General features: G+C 39.7%; 3 protein-coding genes and 1 non-coding gene across 6 annotated transcripts; 1 reads left to right on the top strand and 3 right to left on the bottom strand.

Annotated features, from left to right (window-relative positions):
* Positions 1-61: 61 nt before the first annotated feature.
* Positions 62-1577, bottom strand: hce2l1 (high choriolytic enzyme 2-like 1). Its single transcript, XM_068572332.1, has 8 exons — positions 1506-1577; positions 1368-1419; positions 1194-1253; positions 962-1114; positions 741-858; positions 470-648; positions 288-369; positions 62-194 (listed from the first exon to the last, which is right to left on the bottom strand). The coding sequence occupies exons 1-8, from the start codon at positions 1575-1577 to the stop codon at positions 62-64; spliced, it is 849 nt and encodes a 282-aa protein (XP_068428433.1).
* Positions 1578-2537: 960 nt separating this feature from the next.
* Positions 2538-4621, bottom strand: hce2l2 (high choriolytic enzyme 2-like 2). The gene is made up of 9 exons (XM_068572333.1): positions 4562-4621; positions 4422-4464; positions 4270-4329; positions 4014-4169; positions 3771-3888; positions 3352-3530; positions 3050-3131; positions 2827-2960; positions 2538-2716 (listed from the first exon to the last, which is right to left on the bottom strand). The coding sequence occupies exons 1-9, from the start codon at positions 4619-4621 to the stop codon at positions 2697-2699; spliced, it is 852 nt and encodes a 283-aa protein (XP_068428434.1). The 3' UTR covers positions 2538-2696.
* A 489-nt stretch (positions 4622-5110) lies between these two features.
* trnak-uuu (transfer RNA lysine (anticodon UUU)) lies at positions 5111-5183 on the bottom strand. Its single transcript has one exon. It is a non-coding gene; the product is annotated as a tRNA-Lys (tRNA).
* A 2693-nt stretch (positions 5184-7876) lies between these two features.
* Positions 7877-12802, top strand: ankzf1 (ankyrin repeat and zinc finger peptidyl tRNA hydrolase 1). 3 transcript variants are annotated; one of them, XM_068572630.1, is made up of 16 exons: positions 7877-7938; positions 8316-8457; positions 8545-8663; positions 8773-8875; positions 8962-9167; positions 9258-9367; positions 9698-9851; positions 10171-10393; positions 10498-10596; positions 10788-10952; positions 11060-11188; positions 11368-11650; positions 11778-11889; positions 11976-12143; positions 12235-12290; positions 12421-12802. In XM_068572630.1, exons 1-16 carry the CDS (start codon positions 7936-7938, stop codon positions 12542-12544), a joined length of 2196 nt encoding a protein of 731 aa, XP_068428731.1. In that variant the 5' UTR covers positions 7877-7935; the 3' UTR covers positions 12545-12802. The 3 variants fall into 3 exon arrangements, with proteins under 3 accessions (XP_068428731.1, XP_068428732.1, XP_068428730.1); XM_068572631.1 differs by having other exon boundaries at positions 10785-10952; positions 11060-11170; XM_068572629.1 differs by having other exon boundaries at positions 10785-10952.
* Positions 12803-12956: the final 154 nt, after the last annotated feature.

Here is a 12956-nt window from a genome sequence, read left to right as displayed (position 1 = left end):
AAATGCAATACATAATTTTGAATGAACTACAGATTTTCTTTTGGTTAGAATACGTGTGAGTTCACCTACCACAGTTATATAGGACATTTATTTTATGAAGATCTAGGTTACTGGGTCCATCTCGTTGGCCAATGGGAATGTAAGGATCTGGCCTGGGGATTATCGTTGGCCCACCATCTTCAGAGAAGGCATACCTACATGACAGAGAAATAAATAATATGGTATTGCAATGCCATGCAGAATAACATGCAAAACCAATAACTATGTTGCCTCAAAGAGCAACTCACCTTCCATAATGCATGACAGAGTTGTAGTCATATGGACTATTGAGATTGTTCGTCACCTGTTTCCTGAAGTTATGAATGCGATCTGTCAAAAGATAAAAGATCCAAGGAAATGTATAAGTAGGTAAAGAGGAGGCTTTCAGAATGTAACAACATAATCTTGAGAGGTCATCATTCATCCAAACCTGGCATGATGTTTCTCCATGCAATTGAGACATACTGGTCTCGGTCTGAGCGAGACTGCTCATGTACAAAGCCCAGGGCGTGCATGAACTCGTGGGCAGCCACTCCTGACCACATGCACCCAGGACTCTGCAGTGACAGGACCTGGCTTCCTCCAGTCTGCCCCAGAAACGACCAACAACTTGGGGAACATAATAAAAAACGTGTCATTATTGCAATATACACAGTCCATTTCAAGAAGTTTAAAAAGCCACATGTTGCAGTCATGCTCACCCATATCTAGGCTGAATGTCGAGGAAGCTGCCTTCATGAGTGCGTGGAACAAATTTAACACATGTTCCAGAGGCAATGTCTTGCATCCCAGTTTCGATGGTGATTCTGTCCATGTCGTCTACCGCAAAAAAAAACAAAAAACAACCCAAAAGAAACATTTGAGTTCAACAGAAAGATTTGAACTCCCTTTTCAACGCCTCTTTAAATTGATGTATTCGTACCATATAGTGGAGAGAGCATGAAGGGGACATAAACAAATCCATCAACTGATTTTTGCCACAGACAGGCATTGCCCGGACAGGTTATAGCACTTCGTACATATGAGTTGGCGATATCTCCATCTCTGAAGGACAGTCCTCGGGGGGCTCGCAATCCTTATGGCAAAAAAAAAAATCACATTGAATTAGTCCATGATGTCCCAAACAACTTTAATCCAAATTCCCATCTACTTACTCCTGTTGACTTCCAGAATTTGATCCATTGCATTTATGTCATCGTGCTCTGTAATTTCATCTAAACACAAAAACAGACAGATCAATACAGTCCTCCTCGATTTTCTAATATGTAGAGTGTAATTATTTACATTCACGATGACCGTGAATGTCAAACTTTTGAAAAAGAGCCCACCTGAGTATTTTCTTTTCAGCCTCACTTTTCCCTCATGCACTGCAGTAGAATTCTGTAATGAAAAATATATTTTGGTTGAAAAAAAAAAAGAGATTAAAAGGGCCTTTTTGCTCAAACATATTTTTATATGGTACTGACCTTAACAGGTAGAGTGTAGGCCTGGGTCAGCAAGCCAAACAAAACCCCCAGAAGGATCATGGTAGAATGCATTACTGTGTTTCAGGCTGGTGGACCAGTTTCAGTCTGCAGTCTTTCGATGTGAGCGCTAAATGAACTCTTCCCCTCCACTGAATCTATATAGGCACCTCTCCTCCTCTGCTCTGTACTGATTGGACAAATGGTCTGTGATTAAGCATGATTAAGACCCCTTATCATTCCGTGTGTGTAATTTACTCAAGTCCACTGCTGATCCTTAACAGGTGGTCCTGATGCTGACCTTGACTCGTGCCCAGTACTTAGTGCATGTAAGATTCAGCACTTTCAGAAATGAAGGTACTTTAAAGGTGTTTTGCTGTTGGATGTGCCACAACTCAGCAGTTGCTATCACGAGAATAACTGTCCACTCAGTCCAACAGACCAGCAATTTGTGTCTGACTGTACCAGCAACCAGTGATTTAGCGATAAACTATCACTTGATAACTGCCTTGACAACAATCATTTGGTCTTATGGGTAAATCTATAGAAACAAACCCTTATCCATCTCCAAGTTTCTATTTTAATCAATAGGCCAATTTAAAGGGCAATGACTGATACATATTTATCATACGTCACTGCAGAACAATACATTACTATAAAATACCTGGATCTGAGTTAAGGGTGCATATTTTCAAGTGTGGATACATTTGTGTCTTGGAAAACCACAAAATAGTCATTTATTAATCCAGGCATCTGTTTTTCCAGTCTTCCTCCAACTATAATGTACTTCCATCCTGTAATGTGATCACACAACCCATGGTTTATGGTTTCAAAAAGTTTATTTTACTGCAGTGTTATGTATGCCAGCATGTATGCAAGTAGTATTACATTTTCCTCACATTCATCTGTTACTGATTCATGAAATTACACACTGTATACTTTATATTGGGTGGGTTAGGACATTTGGATGACTCTCTCTCTCTATACTAAAACAATTGTTTACACTCCCGCTCACTTTCTCAGCCTTCTAGACATCAACGACATGTCTTGTTTAAACACACACGACTGCATGCACACAGGTTAAATGCTGATACAAAGCTTGATTCAATCTTTATTTAAATTGTTTCTATGATTTAACATTGTTTTATTATATGAGTGCTCAGCAAATTCCCGTTGCAACTCGGCTCAGTTTGGTTAGTAATCATCCTTGCCACCTGAGGAGAGAGAGACAGACAAAATGACATGGTTGGTATCATATTTTATATTTTGCAATATTGGCTCTAAAATAGTTTCTTGAGGTAAGTTCAGGATGTTTGTTACTAACCACATTTATAAAGCTTGTTGATTTTCATCTTGTCGATGTGGCTGAGAGTTGATGCCTGGCCCAGCCTTATGTCCTTGCTGTTCTGGACATTCTTTGGAATGATGGTTGGCTGCCCGTCCTGAGAGTAGGCAAACCTAAACATATACATTTTATGTGTTACGTCATAATACATACACCACAGTAGAATATATTGTTGAGTGTTATACATCAAATTATTACTTACGTCCCAAAGTGCATGATTGAGCTATAGTCATATGGCAGGTCCAGACTGTCAGTCTTGAATTTCTCAAAGTTCCTCAACCGATCTGTTGAAAGTTGGTAAATATGTCATGGTTCATAATATTTGTGAGTATTCATTTTGATATATTATTTTGTTCTCGATATTTCAGTTTAAAAAAAAAAATTGGTACAGAAATACAGTTCATCATAATTGTTCTTAACTTTACCATTTGTGGGGAGATCTCATTCCCCAGCCCCCACTCCCTCATACCTCCCCCCCCCCCCCTTCTGCCCCTTTAAAATTACCCCTCCAAATGTTTGGCCACATGATGGTGACATAGTTGTCCCGGTCAAAGCGAGACTGCTCGTGCACAAAGCCCAGGGCATGCATGAATTCATGGGAGATCACGCCAACACGGAGGCAGCCGGGACTCTGAAGAGACACTGTCTGTCTTCCACCACGTGCACCAAGGTAGGACCAACAGCTGGATTAACACACACACACACACACACACACACACACAAACCACAACACATCATTCGAGGATTGAATTTCGTGTTGTAGTATAGAACAGGAAAGTTCATTTTCAATGGTAACTGAAGGTTGTTTCATGAAAGTTATATAGTTTTAAAAGCTGCTGCATTTCAACATCTCTTCCATACAGAAACATTTTGCTAAGAGTCAAATGTAAAAAAATTAAAGACTGCAGGGGTTAAACTCTCACCCAGCCTTTTGCTGGATGTCGACGTAGTCTCGTTGGTGAGTCCATGGAACAAATCGCACACAGGTACCTTTCTCTACACTTTCCATCCCTTTCTTTATCAGCTTTGTCTCCATTTCAGCTGTATATTTGTATAGACAGAGTGGTATGAAACAGACAATTTATAAATCGTCAAATACAAAAGTTAGTGAATTCAGACTGTAATGTTTTACATTTGTTGACATGTAGAAAAGTTAAATAGCATACAGTAATCAGGTGAGAGCTTATATGCAACATAGACATGTCCATCCACTGATTTAGACCAGAGGCAGCTACGAGCAAAGCAAACTTTGGAGCGCCGTCCAGAAGAAACAGCAATGTCTCCCTCTCTGAGACTGGTAGTGCCGTCTATAAATCGGGAGGCTGAGACAAATATCAGTAAAAATTGATTAATTCTAGACATGTCAACAGTTCATTTATTGTGTAAACTGCAAACAATTCAAGCAAATTGTGAGCAACTTACCTTGGAACTCATTAGTTTTAATTATTTCATCCATTGCTGTCCCATCATGGTCTTCTCGTTCTTCAAGAAAAAAAATAAGCTTTTAGTCAGCAACCGTATTTTTACTGCTGTCTCGCATAAACATTTACATCCAATTCGAATTGCATCTATACCTTTATAGCCAGCAGGACCCCATTTTGGGCTGAACAAAAATTTCTGCAAAAAAGATGAACAAAGTTGTTGGCAATTCTGTTGCATGGTGCTGTTGAACTTGTTAAAATCGCAGTCCTACGCCAATCCCATGAATATTTACCTGAGCATGAACAGCCGATAGAAAGGTGGAAACCAGGCACAAGAGGATAATCTGCTCCATCTTCAGTCAGATGTGTCTTCAGTGTTGCCATTTTACCTGTACAAAGACCTACGCTTTATAGGTGTTCCAAATCACTGTCCAGAGATAATACCCATGATTATATCAGGTAAATTACTAGGTTACTGTTATTTGTTTGGGAGTGAGTTTAATCCCCATATTAGATTGATTCTTTCATAAACAACAACTCCAACAGTAGGGTAATGCAAGGTCTCACTGTTAGTAATTACAGCTCCACTTCAATGACTAGCTTAAAATTAAATGGTTTAATGTTTGGCACAGGTTTTTGTGCAATTTTAGGCTTTGGGTGTCTTAACGTCTACTAGGAGGGCTGTTTTCTCTCGACTGAAGCTAAACTCACCAACAGTTGACATGCTATGTTGCGCTGCTAATTTCAGATGATAATTTACTATTGCAAAACACACTTGTTAATAGCATATTATATGTTATCGTTCTAAATAAATTGTAAAAAAGAAAAAGAAAAAAAAATACCGCCCGAACAGGGACTTGAACCCTGGACCCTCAGATTAAAAGTCTGATGCTCTACCGACTGAGCTATCCGGGCTCTGACAGAATGACAAGAAGTAACTGAATATAAACGCAGCCTGCAGAAAGACAGGCCCTGGTTCGATTCCCGGTACCGCAGTTGTATAAATAGTGGTAGAGAATTTAGGAATCAGTTACGTAACAAATTACATCATGCCCGCTTTTTTTGGCCATACAGTTCAGTCACAACACTGTGATTCTACGGTAGGTTGATGCGAATGCTATTGTGTGCCAAGTAACTTGCATAGGTCAATGATAACTTAGTTAGCTCATTTATCATTCCATGTGCAAAGTTTGATGTCGGCGAAATACGCTAATGTTAAAGTTACAAACGAATCAAGGAAGATTGCATTCACGTGACGGCTAAAGGAGCTGCAAGGGAAGCTTGCCAACATAATAACGAGTGTTAGTTACCTCTTTCTCAGAAACTAATTTACGGTATGTAACAAAACGCTGCGACTCCCCTCTCATTAAATTGCAGGAGCAGATCAAAGAACTGCAGCATGCCATCCAAGAACACATTTCTGGACTGGCCGAGGTCAAACAAAAAAGACTGCGTATTGAAGAAGAGATAATTCAATGGTACTTTTACCTTTTATTATAGTCCACGTATTTAGCGTGAGTGGTTAATTTGTGGTGTATTGAATTTGCTTTTTTGGGAAGAATGGGGAGTCGTTGTTTCACACGATGGCATATGGTTTTTAGTATGGGTATGAAAACGTGGTTCTATCTTTAAATAACAAACACAGAAAAGCACACCATTGACTCTAGAGTTCATGTTCAGTTTTTCATGTTGCAGTAGTTGGTTTGGCCCATGGGTGACTGTAGGTTTTAACAAACGTACAAATTTAAGTTCGTTCATACTATCAACCATGGCCTAATTGGTGCTATACAAGTAAGGCCCCTGCTCTAGTGCCAATCTCTGGTTATATGCAGCACGCTTACCAAATGTAAAGACACAGCTGCATTTCAATACCTTCATCGCAACAGACATTTTTACTTATAGTAGAGAAATAGTCAAAATGACTTCCATGAGAAGTATGTATTGGATGTGTTGTATCATGCTAAGGAGCGGACTATGGATCCTTTTTACATGATCAACCCAAGTTGCTTAGCGTCCTGTTACCCAACAGTTGTTTTAGCTTCACTAAAGGTTGACCATACACTACTTAATAGACTATCATATCATACAGTTGTGACTTTGTTCAATTTTTATTTGTTTTATGAGTCCTGTTCTCATTTGCAGTGAAGTAGAAACTGTGCGGAGAATGGATCTGACGATGGGAAAAGATGACATTTTAGATTCATTGATGCCACTGGGTCAGCTGCTGCAAGAGGAAAAGCACCTTTCTGAACAAGCGAATGGACAAGACTCTGAGGAAAGGTTAATGTGCTGTGCTCCATGCATATAGAGAGTGAAAGTGTAACCTTTTATAAACCCTGTCCAGAATAATTTCATTATACTCATTGTCTTTCAGAAAACAAAGGAATGATTTGAAGGAAAGGAGTGAGCGCATCACAAACAAAGCAAGAAGTCTTGCTGCTGAAATTCGGGAGGTGAAAGGGCATCTGGCAGAGACAAAGGCTCATAATATGGCCGGTAAGGGGAGCTTGGAGCATAATAAACTTGGATTTGAAATACAGTAGTTTGTAATCGGCTGTCTTTCTTTGCCAACAGCACAAGCTTTGATCCAAGCACCAACTATCAAGTCAAAGAGACATCGACGCAAACCCAAGTGACTCAGAAATGTAACGTTCATTTCCAAAGATTAGAGGCGTGTTTATTTTTCATTGCATTCATAAATCCTTGTGTCTATTTTTAGTTTCACCTAATAAAATGTTTGATTTGATCTTGTCCCAGAAGTTATTGCATTTAATAGCCCAGTAAGTTATCTCTTTAGGTATTAATATTTGGTTTGTTGAAAACACCAAGCAAGTGGTCGTACTAGTAAAACAGGGCTTAATACTGAAAAATAAGAATCTTGTATCTATAAGGATAATTGAGTCATTGATACACCTGGTCTGTTTGCCTGACTAACTGTGACAATGCTTAAATCTACTTGCATAATGTATCATAATTAGTTGAGTGGTTGTTTCACACAATAATAGGCCATCTGTCAAAAAACTCCCCTCTTTATTTCAACACTTAATTTACAGTATACTGTATTTCCTTATTATTATTAGCCTTACTATTAGCCTTACTATTTAACAAGAAACGGGAACAGCTTAATGTACCACAGCATAAACACACTTTGTTACAAGTTGAAGTCCCGCATTGACACAATATCTATGTAAACAGATTGGAATCAAAATCTAATTCAAGTAACAAAAGTAAAGCGCTCATCATGCAGAATGGCCCACTTAAGAGTTAATAGATAGTAATTGGTGATGAATAAAGTGGGGGTAGATCACACAACTACTGGGCATCTTAACTTAGGACAATAAATCACAATTCAATCAAAATCTATACCTATAAAAGACACATATAAATAAAATAACGAACTAAAGTGATCAAATAAATGTAATGACGAAAACTATATCTGTTTTAGATTGTAGTGGAGTCATGGAAATACTCAAGTAAAGTACCAGTAAGCTCAAATTGTCCCTCCTTTCAAAGTAAATGTACTTCTACGTTCCGCCTTGAAGTCCACTGCCTGCTGTGGACGCTTTCTTGTTGACGCGATATTGTCCCTTTCGGGTTTCCGTAGATATATTATGAGGAAACGAGGTAACGCAACGTTAGCAGCACTGCTTTTCGAAACATATTTTTTATGGTAAGTTGATGACTATTTTTAAGTTAGTTAATTGTAACTTACACAAGCTGTAATACACTAAATTACCTATTAGAAAAAAATAGACGGCAGACCTTTATATTTTAAGATAATGGCTATTAGTCACTGCTACATGTGGCGTTCAAAGAGCAGTGAATGTTACATCAGCTGAGATAACGTTAGCTTTCACAATAGGGTCAAACGAGTTTGCAGTCTGTTGCCAGCTCATGACAACAATATTGTAAGAGCTAGACTAAGCTTTTAACTGCAGCCTAGACGTTACTTATTGTGGCAAATTCCGAAACGAAAACGTATTGTTTTGGACAACTCCGATTAAACTTACAGTCTGTTTTTCTGTTTCTTATGTCCTAACTTGGCAGGCCAATGAGATGCAGAATATGACGACTGGTGTCGAGTACCTCTCCATCTTTCATTTGTGCCCAAACGATGAGGCTCTGGACGGACTGCGAGGAGTGAACCCCGTCCTGGGGCAGGCTGTAAACAATGACCCGGCCTCAGACGGTATGTATGAATTGTAGCTGTGGTTTCTGTAGCAAAGACCGTCATTTTCCGTCTATTTGAAGCTAACATTAAAAGCCTTCCTTATAGAGTTGGAAGACAAATCCCCAGAGGATGACAGAGAGCGGGAGTCTAGCCTGGTTAGAGAGGTGTCAGACAAGATGGTCTGCTCAGCCTGCAGATGCACCTTTATCAGTCGCGAGGAACAGGTGAAAACACAACTGCAAACTTTTCTCTATTAATATGATAGTATCTGCTAATGTACTGTAGACTGTACACAAGCATTGGTCGACTAAAACGTTGTCTTTTACATTTCAGACGGAGCACTACAAGCTTGACTGGCATCGTTTCAACTTGAGACTAAAGATTTCGGCGATGCCACCCGTCACAGCTGAGGAATTTGAAAAGAAGACTGGAGCCGGTGAGGAAACCAGAGTCTTGCACACTGAACACAAGCAATTGTATAGCTTGTAGCACTGGTTTTGATTTTCATTTATTGATTTACAGGTGACATGTCAAGTATCTCGGGCTCGGACTCTGATTCAGAGGACTCGGATAGTGAGAGTGGAGGAACAAGCAGCAATGTCACTGGCACTGATAATGACAGCTCAGTTGAAACCAGTTTATTTACTGGCCGGCATTCCAGCAAGGTGGTTTTCCAGAACTCAGCTGGACAATATCTAACAGTGCACCGCTGCATTCTCCAGGGAGAGGTGAGGCCCCGCGGGTACAGTGCGTGTGATGTGTATGTTCACGGACATGTCATGTATGTTATTTTTCGTTCTGTTCCTGTAATATTTCAGTTGGACGAGGAGCAAGAAGTAGGATCCTTCTTGACAGCCATAAGTGAGAAGACTGTGTGGGTCATTCTCATGACAGGTGGAGGCCACTTTGCTGGCGCTGTATTCCAAGGGTGAGTATGAGGGAACAACTGTTTGGTTATGCCATGGAATAAGTAAGAATTAAATATTGTATAATAAATACACATTTTTACAGTAGTCTGCTGTTGATAACCTTGCACATAATGGAACATAATCCTGACTTTATTCTCTTTGGATATTCACAGTAAAGGCTTAAAGAATACACTGCTAGTACAATCGGTCATGTAGAGTAAAGTATTTTCACTTGTGGTTGTGTATTAATGGGTTGTGAATGGTTTTTGAAATCTTAATGTGTGGGGACCCTGTAAAAGTTAGCTTAGTAGTGTGTGAGCATCTGTCCAACAAAATATGTTGAATTACAGAAAAGACGTCCTTCAGCATAAGACCTTCCACCGCTACACGGTGCGAGCGAAGCGCGGCACGGCTCAAGGACTCAAAGACTCTCAGAATCGCAGTCACACGCCAAAGTCTGCAGGAGCCGCTCTGAGAAGACACAATGAGGCGGCGCTGGTCAAGGCATGCTTACAGTTCATTGTCATTTCTTCCTTTACAATGATAGTTAGAGATACTTTTTTATTTACTGAGTACAAACTCATTTTGCTATCGAGGATCCATGCTACTCTTTACTTTTTTTTCCTCTTGTAGCAAATAAGTTTTCGTTGGGGTATTTATCCTCCTTTTCACAGAGATAATTTGGTTTGAGCGTAAACCATGAAACATGTTTTGATGTAATCATTCTTTTTTTTTTTTCGCTGTGTTTTCTACAATTCAATTATAAGGTGAGGTAGCTTGTTTTTCATGTGCACACACTAAACACTTGTATAACATTTTGCAGGAGATTCAGGATCTTCTAGTCAGCTGGGCTGAACACTTGAAGGAAGCCTCGGCAATATTTGTACGAGCTCCCAGCTACAATAAAAACATCTTTTTTGGTGGTCGTGCACCTCCGTTTGACAAAAAAGATCCCAGGATCCACACAATCCCCTTTGCCACACGCAGGGCAACCTTTCGGGAGGCAAAGAGGGCACATGAGGTGCTTTCCACTGTCCATGTTTATGGTAAGCTGAATTATATATCCATGGAATAATGACATGTTATCTATCTGCTCATTGTCATACAGCCAGGGTATAATCAATACTGTTTGCCAAATGTCTTGTTGCAGGGAAAGACACAAACATGTCTGCAGTCCTTGCTCCATCTAGGAAGGCCTGGAAAAAATCTGTTAAACCAACAGCACAAATAAATACAGATCAAGAGAAAGGTAAGCTTAAGAGGTTATCATGCACATCATGCACAAGTGTACACATGCTCATGTGTACACTATGGACTGACAATCTATTGAGCATGATGTTGGTCAAATACTTAGGAGTTCACATTATTGCTGTTTCAACACATTTATTTACTGTGCATTTTGGTATTTCAGCCCACTTTCTTTATTTTTGGCATCAGCAGATGAAAACCATGCTAGATCTGGTGAAGAAGAGGTTGGAGACATCCAGCTGGAGATGATGGAGCTGACCATAGGAACTCTGCACCTCAAGGATTTTGAAACCAATCCCTCCGGGCACAGAAGAAGAAACAGGAGAAAGAAGAAGGAATCCAAACTGCAAAATGCGGGTAGGTCACAGAGATGGCTATAGCTACATTACAGAATGCCAAGGAATGCTTATTTATCACATAAAGGTTCTGCAAGATGTATTAAATGTCCCATCCATGTGTTACAGAATTGAGTCCCACAGAATCAGACAATCAAGAAGAAGTGATTGAGGCACCACCTAAAGAAGAAGCCGCTCAAGAGATGCAAACAAAGCACAAGAGGAAGGGGAAAGCACAGAGTAAGAAGCAACTAGAAGGTGATGAAGTGCTTCTATTTCACTATTGTTCATTATGTTGCACCATCATCTGGGGACAATTTCATGTCAATAGCACCTTTTTAGAAATATATTTACTGAGCAAAATGTTGACGTGTTCAATACTTATTTTATCCACTTCGTGATATTTAAGATACTTATTTAGCTTTCTGTGTCCATAGGAAGTGTTGATGCAGCATCAGAGTATGGCCTGAGGGATGAAATGTTCACAGCCTGTAAGGTTGGGGATGTGGACAGTCTACGTGCGCTCCTTCAGCTACCTGGAGAAATGTCACAGAGTCAGGACCAGTCGGAGAGCAACCCTTCTGATCTCCCAAGTCCTCTAATTCTCCTCAATCAGCCCATAGACTCGTCAGGGTTCACTTTGCTGCATGTTGCCTCAGCCGCTGCACAAAAGGCAGTGGTCAGGCTGCTCCTGGATGCAGGAGCAGACCCGGCCTGCAGGTATAAAAAGGATATATTCAAGTGTAGTAATGATTCAAATTTCTGTGTGATCATATGCAGCAATTGTAGTGAACACAGTGATTTCATGCCCAATCTTAAACATTATTTCGGAAATATTCCTTTACAGGGATAAAAAAGGGCAGACGCCATATATTGTCTGCCCAGACAAAGACACAAGGAATGTCTTTCGTAAATACATGGGTGAGAATCCTGACAAATATGACTACGTCAAGGCACAGGTAAGATTGTAGTCTGACTTTAACATGTCTGCCATTAAATGACAAGCAGAGCACTTATTTTTTCCTTTTAACACTTACACCTGTAGGTTCCTGGGCCCCTAACGGCAGAGATTGAATCCAAAAAGACTGAAAAGAAAAAGGCGCAAAAGGTATTAAAAAAACAGAGAGAAAAAGTGCACAGGGAGGAAAAGAGGAAACAAGAGGCAGAGGCAGAGGAAAAGAAGAGGTTTGCATCTCTGACAGACCGTGAAAAGGTAAGTTAATGTGCATTTAATCTGATATACAGGTTGTTTTTTAAAACCTTGAAAATGTTAACTGTTTTATTTCTTCTTTTTTTTTGTTAAGAGAGCTCTGGCAGCAGAGAGGAGGTTAGCAGAGCAAGCAGCAACATCTAATGTCAAGTAAGTCCCTAAGAGTCATCCTCTCATTGAGTGCAGTCATAATGTAACTTGGGACTTTGCGTCAGGGAATAATGTAAAGGCTTCTTTTTTTAACGCAGAAATAAAGTGTCTTTTGTGTGTCTTTCTCTAGTAGGTGCTGGTTCTGTGGAGAGTGTCTGCTTGAGAAGATCCCATTTCATTACCTGGAGTATTCGTTCTGCACCCCGAGCTGTGTCCAAGCACATCGAAAAGCCCACACTCTTTGCAAGACCTAACACCCAAATATATATATTTCTATTGTTTGACTTCATGTGGAAGAACGCTACCTCCTTTAAAATGAAAGTGACATAATGCAGCCTTGATAGAGTTCTATATTGGCCGTCCTGCCAATGTGCAAGTTTTATTTCCTAATCAACATGGATCTGAAATTGAAGTGTCAGATAAAGACAACTGGGAGAATACACATTAAACATAATACATGTATTTATTCACAGTATCTGCAACAATTGAAATGGGAACTAAGCAAATGCAATAAAAAGAACTAATGTTACGTTGTTGTTATTCTTTTACAAGCTTGGGTGTTTATTCAACCTTTCAAGACAAAATCATTTGAGTTTGTTAACTAACTGGCTGCTGTTTTAAAGCAGTCAACATTGAATTGCTATGATTATGAACTGGCTACAAATG

Source organism: Clinocottus analis, unplaced genomic scaffold (assembly GCF_023055335.1).
Source record: "Clinocottus analis isolate CAN_PGR_092001 unplaced genomic scaffold, fCliAna1.0.p SCAF_12, whole genome shotgun sequence".
Classification (NCBI taxonomy): Eukaryota; Metazoa; Chordata; class Actinopteri; order Perciformes; family Cottidae; genus Clinocottus; species Clinocottus analis.
This window is presented reverse-complemented; position numbering and strand designations above follow the sequence as displayed.

What these genes read in the sequence shown, in the direction of transcription:
- hce2l1 (XM_068572332.1), bottom strand. Translation starts at nt 1,577, where the DNA reads ATGCATTCTACCATGATCCTTCTGGGGGTTTTGTTTGGCTTGCTGACC. An exon ending in CCTACACTCTACCTGTTAAG is followed by an intron (nt 1,420 to 1,505) that starts GTCAGTACCATA and finishes TTTTCATTACAG; the next exon opens with AATTCTACTGCAGTGCATGA. An exon ending in CATGCTCTCTCCACTATATG is followed by an intron (nt 859 to 961) that starts GTACGAATACAT and finishes TTTTTGCGGTAG; the next exon opens with ACGACATGGACAGAATCACC.
- hce2l2 (XM_068572333.1), bottom strand. Translation starts at nt 4,621, where the DNA reads ATGGAGCAGATTATCCTCTTGTGCCTGGTTTCCACCTTTCTATCGGCT. An exon ending in GACATCCAGCAAAAGGCTGG is followed by an intron (nt 3,531 to 3,770) that starts GTGAGAGTTTAA and finishes GTGTTAATCCAG; the next exon opens with CTGTTGGTCCTACCTTGGTG. An exon ending in TCAATCATGCACTTTGGGAC is followed by an intron (nt 2,961 to 3,049) that starts GTAAGTAATAAT and finishes GTATATGTTTAG; the next exon opens with GTTTGCCTACTCTCAGGACG.
- ankzf1 (XM_068572629.1), top strand. An exon ending in ATCCAAACTGCAAAATGCGG is followed by an intron (nt 10,953 to 11,059) that starts GTAGGTCACAGA and finishes CATGTGTTACAG; the next exon opens with AATTGAGTCCCACAGAATCA. An exon ending in ATGACTACGTCAAGGCACAG is followed by an intron (nt 11,890 to 11,975) that starts GTAAGATTGTAG and finishes TTACACCTGTAG; the next exon opens with GTTCCTGGGCCCCTAACGGC.